At 38.2% G+C, this 7,715-nt stretch overlaps 1 protein-coding gene across 1 annotated transcript; it reads left to right on the forward strand.

Annotated features, from left to right (window-relative positions):
• The first annotated feature begins 1,973 nt into the window (after positions 1-1,973).
• LOC110927644 (EG45-like domain containing protein) lies at positions 1,974-2,806 on the forward strand. Its single transcript, XM_022171147.2, has 3 exons — positions 1,974-2,152; positions 2,249-2,525; positions 2,622-2,806. Exons 1-3 carry the CDS (start codon positions 2,044-2,046, stop codon positions 2,626-2,628), a joined length of 393 nt encoding a protein of 130 aa, XP_022026839.1. The 5' UTR covers positions 1,974-2,043; the 3' UTR covers positions 2,629-2,806.
• Positions 2,807-7,715: the final 4,909 nt, after the last annotated feature.

Below are 7,715 nucleotides of genomic sequence, written 5' to 3' on the forward strand. Positions count from 1 at the left end.
CATTGCTGCTGTCAGTCTGTGTGCCAGTGCTGCTTACGTGTGGGCTGACAGGTGACCATCATTGGTGCCACTTGCTGTTAAGGTGTCAGCCCCACTTACTCTGTGGATAGGATGCAGTGCCGGACCGCATCGCTATCTGCGGTAACTGCGGTCGTTTTCGCGTCGCCTGCTTTGATGAAGATGTGTACAGGATGCAGTGCTAGGCCGCATCGCCATATGCAGTAACTGTTGTTGTTACCTAGATCCCCTGTCGTGATGAAAATGTTCATAGGATGCGGTGTTAAACCGCATCGCTATGTATGACATCCATTTTCATACACAAGGTAAGTCTTCTCATCACTTTACCGATTGGATTCGGTATCAGTTTTCGCGCGTGCCCGCACGGACACAGATAAGTCCTTGCCGGTGGAGTATTTGATAAGGGTGATGGTCACTCACGACTGCTTTGGTGCGAGATTTGGGACCATACCCCTTCAGTACTGAATCAGTAAAAGATCTGAACCATTAAAAACCTTATTAAAAGGTAAATAAAGAGCCTCTAAATCTATTGGGATGTTCACTTGAAGTGACAAAAAGTTTGGTGGAATTTGTTTGACTTAATTAATGATGTTTATCGGTTCAGTTATCTCTGTTTGAATTGTCAAATTGGTGAACCAAACCGAACAAACTTAAAATTTGCAAAACCAAACCGAACAAATTTGAAGTTGGCAATGCCGAACTAAAATTCTATGTTGAAGGTAGTTTGGTTTTGGCTTAAAACTGAGAAACCTTAATAATAACAAGATCACTTCATCTATTCTGATTTGAGTTCCTCAGTTTGAATTGTAGGGTTGGTTTTAAATGATTTCGGTTTGTTTAGTTTTTTGGTTTAATTAATCGGTTAGAGACTGGATATTGAACATCCATGTACTTAACTATTAGGAATGATTTAATCGGTTAGATACTGGAGACTGGATATTGAACATCCATGTACTTGATATATTCGGCTGATAATGAAATTTGCAATGCAACTTTGATTGGTTGTTGGTATCGGTTTGATGTGCGTACAATAGGAATGACTAAAAGCTAAAAGAAAATATGTAATCTGCAGCTTAAGGTTAAAATCATTATTAGAAAATCAATTTTTTCTCACGGCGTATTTTGTGACAAATTTGTGGGAAATAGGTAGTAGCAACAAATTTCTCATGAATTCTTTTTGTGTGAAAAAAACTTCGTCGGAAATGGAATGAGCGACAATTTTCCTACCAAACTTGTGGCAATGTTCCCACAAACGAACTCGTTGCAAGATGTGCGACAAAATTCCTACAAATTTTGTAATAAACTTTTTCCTTCTATTAAACGACAAATTTGTCACAAAACATATATTTTAGATATTTAATTTAGTTATTTTTAATATTATGGTTTTTAATATTTGTCTAAAATTTGTGGGTAATTTCTCAAAAAGTTGCCACAATTTTGCCACTGTTTTGAATTTTATTTGATTTTATAAATTACACTAACTAATAATAAAAGTTAATAAATTAAAAAAAAACAAAGTTTTGTGGGAACATTGTTGGAAACATAGTTAACTTTACCACAAATATAGGTTTGGTGACTATCTTGTCGAAAAATTGTGGGGAAATTTATGGTTTTTAATATTTGTCTATAATTTGTGGGAAACTTGTTTCGCCAAAATTAAGTTGTGGGAAATTTGTCAAAAAGTTTTGTAGCAAAAAAAACCATTTTTCTAGTAATTGGTGAATTATCAAAATCGATTCCCTTTTCACTATTTTAATGGTAGTAAGACAGTTATAACTAAATGGATAGATTAGCTGTCGAGAAATGTAAACAATAACGTAACATTCATGATCTACTTCCCTGACTTTGTAAACCATTTGTATCTTGTTGACTATATACAAGAAAAATCTTGCACGTTTTTTCGCCTTCCAATTATGTTAATTTTTTTATCTATAAAAGGACACAACTTTTGTGTTTCTAATCACAAAACTAAGTAAAATACTTTACAAACCAAATTAAAGGTTTCCGAAAAGATACATTCCAAAAATGGGTTTGATGACTAGGGCATTTTTTATGATCGCCATGGTTGCATGTCTTACATCAGTTGCTCATGCCATTGCTGGCCAAGCAACTTTCTACACTCCTCCATATGTTCGTAAGTACACGAATATTAGTTAAAATGAACTAGTTTCATTTATCTTAATTCACGTAGCTTCACTTGACTTTTTCATTGTGATATATATATATGTAGCATCATCATGTTATGGCTTCGAAGACCGCGGTGTTATGATTCTAGCAGCAAACAGTGGTTTGTTTAACAACCGAGCTGCGTGTGGACAGAGGTACCGTGTGAGTTGCACGAGTAGGACCAATGATGGCGTTTTGCAACCTTGCACAGGTAGGAGTGTTGATGTTACAGTTGTTGATCTTTGTCCCGGATGTAATCCAAATCAAGTTGATCTTTCCCGTGAGGCGTTCCAAGTGATTGCTAACCCTGATGCAGGGAGGATTAACATCGAGTATAACCGGTAATTATACAAAAAAAAAAACAAAAATTTTAAGTTAAAGTTATACAATATTGGTTGAACTTTTGACTAATTCTTTTTTTATTTTCTAATTTTCAGGATCTAATCAAACAAATATACATGCAAGATATCAATAATGAACTCTTTTATGAGTTCTTTTCAGAATAAACAAGACTCAAGGGCATTGTAATCATGCTTGTATATGTCTCTTAAAGCAAATTATCATTTCGTTTAATAAAGTTGTTGGTTTTATAATACCAAAATGTTCATTTTTGTTTTCAGTATTTTTCTACTTTTACTTCTATCCATTATATTCGAGAATGATTCTAATTTTTTATTACTTGCGACACAAGGACAACATATGGAATCAGTAATCCAAGACGATTATGGTTCATACATTTAGATGTAAACTTAACGTCGAAAAGTATCTTATTTAAGTGGATTCTTCTTCCGGATCAGAAATAAGACTAATGGAAATTCATTGAACATCATACTTACAATCAAATTCACCATTCTTCGTGTATACAACTTGTTCAAGATATCTAATAATAAACTTAACTTGGTAATAATTTCTATGTTTTATTTGTAATTAACTTACTTGTACTTATCATTACTGAATTAATATGTAAATAGTTTAGGATTAACGATGGAAGTTTTCTATTTTTTGAACGGCCAAGGAAATAAAAGTTCGACTACCCGGGGTAAACCAATGGCAAAAGACAACTCTATACGTTCGCGATCGCAGACAACATTGGGTTGCCTTAGCCCACCATCTCAAGTTACAGGGAAAACCTGCCGCCCGAAGGCCCACTGCATTAAAACTCAGTTGAGATCAGATTTGAACTTGAGACTTATAATTTCAAACCCAAATCTTCACTTCCTGTCCAATGCTAGATGGAAGTTATTTACTCTTAATAACAATGGAAGTTATTTACCATTAAATCCAATAAATGTTACGATTGTGTTTTGGCGCCAAATGTTAGATAATAAATGAGGATTCTATTGGCATACCGGTCAATCTATTGGCACACTTTGTCTTTTTTCAATACGGACTGTATAGGCCTATACAATTCGTATAGATTATGGTTTTAGAATATGACAGACTGATAGGGTCAGCCTTTGTCTGACGACTGGCCTAATACGGATCATATAGGCTTATATGATCCGTATTGTAAACAAGCTTTATTGGAGGTTAAAGTTTGGTGTTTTGGGTGTGGTTATTGGTGTTTATTTTTTGTTTTTACATGTTTTATAATTTGTTTTATATTTTTATCGTATTGATACTTATTATATCGTATCGTGACGTATCTTATTTTATCATAGCGTATCGTATTGTATTTTCGCGTAACGTATCGTATCATATTTGTATTTTGTATAAATAATTTATCACTTAGTATCGTATCGTAACGTATTTTTTATTATATCGTATAGTATTTGTATTTTGTATTATATTTTTATCGTTACGTGTCTTATTATATCGTATCGTATCGTGATGTATGGTATTTTATCGTAATGTATCGTATCGTATTTGTATTTTATATGATAATCTATCGCTCCGTATTGTATTGTATTTGTATTTTGTTTTATCTTTTATCGTGTCATATCGTATCTTGTTGAGTTGTGTCGTATCGTATCGTGATACATCATAAACTTTTTATACATTATACATACCCAACCATCGGATCTAAACATTGTAAATAAACATCACAAATATAAATAAATTGAAACTGTAAATTTAACTATATATTAAGCTTGTTTATACATGACATAATTAAAAATATATAAACAAGTCAAAATACAAAAGAGGATAACAAACTATCCTAAAACGTTTGATCCGCATCCCGAGGATCCTGAGTGGCGCCTGACGACCCGGGATCCTGAGTGGTGCGCACCTGACCCGGTCGTGACGGCAACCTCGGCATCGGTAGGGGGCTTCGACCACGATCCCAAGCTGCCTGAATATCGCCATGTATCGCCCTTAACAAAAGGGCCTCAGTACGGGGGTGGTGGGCGTTGATCCGTACCTATAGAACATGCTGGGGTACTGAGGCACCTCCTGCGGCGGCGGCACCAGTGGCGACGGAGAGAGCTCTCTGTCGACCCGAGCGACCTCAGGCTTGACGTGATCATTAGCATCATCATCACCATCAGGCTCCTCATCTGGTAACTCGTTTGGCAGGGGGATGGGGAAAAAATGGTGTTGTTGTGGTCATGAAAGTGAAGGTCGATACCAATGCCATAGTCATGCGTGATATGTATGCCAATCAGCGTCGAGCGCGTCAATGTGTTGGGACCCTGCCCCCCGCCGTGATCTGTGGGTCCTCACTCAGAACGAGGCCCAATGAGATGGCAATCTGGGTGATATACGCCACCCTCCATACAACAACGATCACAACTGTCTGTGGTGTGCCACCGCAAACCACTGGGTGAGGCAGTAAGCGAGGTCACACAACTGCCCCCAAATTAGACACTACATGTAAAAAAGAACCCCCTCATTGCACCATTCGTGACTCTGCTCGTGTGGTTCAATAGATGTGGCGATAAGCCTTTGTAGGTAATGGTATAGGGGGTCTATGATTGTCACACCCCCAAAATCCACATGCGGAGTACCACCGCTTGGGGGCGCGACTTACCAAGATCCAGCCACCAATTATACTGAGCAATTTAATTAATAACATAAATGATACTAACCAACCACAAGGTTAGCAAATATTATAATCAAGTTCAAAAGTTGTAAGTTCAAATAATAGTTTAGGTAAATAGCGGAAGCATAGGCAAAACAGTTCAAACAAAGTTCGTAGTTTAAGTTTATTAAAGAACCCCACACACGGGTTAAGACGACCACTACACATCCCCAAGCCGCAAGCTCCTGAGTCACTGGGTACCTGCAAAGCATGCAGTAGGGTATCAACATAATGTTGGCGAGTTCACGAGTTTGTCCAGTTTTTAATTCCAAAAACTTGTTTCACTAGTTAATTTACTCATTTATATTATGCCAAGGGGAGCTACCCCTTAAGTAAGCTAGTAAACTGGTTTTCCAATACCGAATACTCATGTGACCGTACGTTTCCGTAAAGTGCCCCGTTTGTCAATGTTCTATCATCATTGACGGATTGCCAGAGTCTATTAGTTCACTCCCGATCCCATACACGGGCACGGTGTGAGGCTGGTAAGACCTAAATAGCGCTATCAACTAATAACCCGTTCTCCAGGCCCCGACGACTAATCGGTATTAAGTAGTAGGGACTTGAGTAATAGAGTTGCGTTTAGTATGGCTTGTTGCATCCCATATAAATAGTAATTAACTAAAGGTCCCGCATAAGGGGTGAAAAGTAGGTTTGTGTCCCTCACAAGGGGATAGCGTTGCTTTTAGTTCCGTTTCCCAACCACCGGGTACGCATGCTTTAAAGCTGTGAACTCACCTTGGGTTGCTCGGCAGATTAGTTTACTTGGTCAAGCAAGCTGGTTACCACGTCCTAACATGGTTGTCAGTTTGGGTCAAGCTCGGATATAAGTAATCACGTATATCCTACATGTATCTAACACATAGAATGCATACAATTATCTATTGAGTTATTGGGCCTGCTCTAATAATTGCACGGTGAAACAGTAACAGTTAACACATAGTCCAGTCAACAGGTAGCCCAAACCAAAACACATTGTGGCCCAATAACTAAGGTAAGCAGCCCAGTCGAGATAAGGTGGTCTCGACTCGAGAACACGCGGTCTCGAGTCGCAACCAGGAGTTCTCGAGTCAGGGACTTCTGGTCTCGAGTAGTGCAGGCATGAGTCGCAACCTCAAAGGTCTCGGGTTCATTCTCGAGTCGAGATCACGAGATCTCGAGTCGAGACCAAGCTGGTCTCGAGTCCCTGAAGTATGTCCCGAGTTGGAACTCAATGGTCTCACGTCGCAATCACCGCGGTCTCGAGTTGTAACTTAATGGTCTCGAGTCGAAACCGGGGGTCTCGACTCGCATTACCTGCTGGTTCTAGAACATATGCAACATTTGGACTATCCAATAGAATTTCATTTTCATGATTTTGTGTACTATCCAATTAAATCACTCAAACATGTTTTCTTGCCTAATTCCTAAATCAAACGGATCAAACACACAACTTTTCAAATATTCATGTCATATTCAAACAGTTCATCATATGTTCATATCATATTCAACCCACATTCATCTAGTTCATCATTTGCAAGCATGTTCATTCAACCATCATAAACTCAATTCAACATATAACTCGGTCATCATCAGCGACCCTATATCTAACTCATAAGCTCCGGTTCAATATTAGATCTATGTATATTTATGCACTTGTCATAAGGAAATTTTGCACATCATGTATAACTAACAATTTTAACCAAATCAACACCAATGACCATTTTTTTGCCAAAACAGATTTGCATTCAACACACAAATATTCGTATTATCCAAGGATCATTTGTAATCATCTAAACTATTTGCAAATAGACCACTTAACACATGATGCTTTTAAACGATAGGAGACACTAACCGGATGGTGTCCGAATACAAGGGTGTGTGATAACAGTTGAGAGAAAGCTCCCGAGTGATAAACACTAGCTAGATTCCAAGCTCCAAGCTGCCACTTTTTGGATCCGAGAGGATGGAGGGGGTTGATTAGTGAAGTTTTAGGGTTTTCTAGAGAGAGAAAGCTAGGGGGAGTGAGAAGGTGTGAGAGTGAGGGAATGTTTGAGAATTTGGGAGAATGATTGTTGTTCCAAAAGAGGTAAGTCGGCTAAAGCAAGGATTTTATACTCTCCCGAGTAAGTGCACCCTATGGCATTATGAGTGGGCTAAGGAAGGGGTGTGGCCCAATCGGCCCAACTGTTCACTCGAGACCGAGAGGTCTCGAGTCGGGTCCGTTGTGCTCTCGGCCTACTACATATATATATATATATATATATATATATATATATATATATACACTACATATACACACGTATTGCAAGGATCACATAGAACATCAAGATAAAACACAACTTTCATTTAGTAGCAAATATGCATACAATGTCATTACAAGATGTTTGCTCGGGAAAACCTAGAGTGTCACATTATCCCCAAGTTTTAAGAACTTTCGTCCCGAAAGTTAAGGCAGCCACTGACAAGCTAGTAAGAGTGAGAGCGTTTCAACGGGGTGTCACATCATCCCCCCGTTAGTTTGGAATTT

Source organism: Helianthus annuus, chromosome 3 (assembly GCF_002127325.2).
Source record: "Helianthus annuus cultivar XRQ/B chromosome 3, HanXRQr2.0-SUNRISE, whole genome shotgun sequence".
Classification (NCBI taxonomy): Eukaryota; Viridiplantae; Streptophyta; class Magnoliopsida; order Asterales; family Asteraceae; genus Helianthus; species Helianthus annuus.

What these genes read in the sequence shown, in the direction of transcription:
- LOC110927644 (XM_022171147.2), top strand. Translation starts at nt 2,044, where the DNA reads ATGGGTTTGATGACTAGGGCATTTTTTATGATCGCCATGGTTGCATGT. An exon ending in CTACACTCCTCCATATGTTC is followed by an intron (nt 2,153 to 2,248) that starts GTAAGTACACGA and finishes ATATATATGTAG; the next exon opens with CATCATCATGTTATGGCTTC.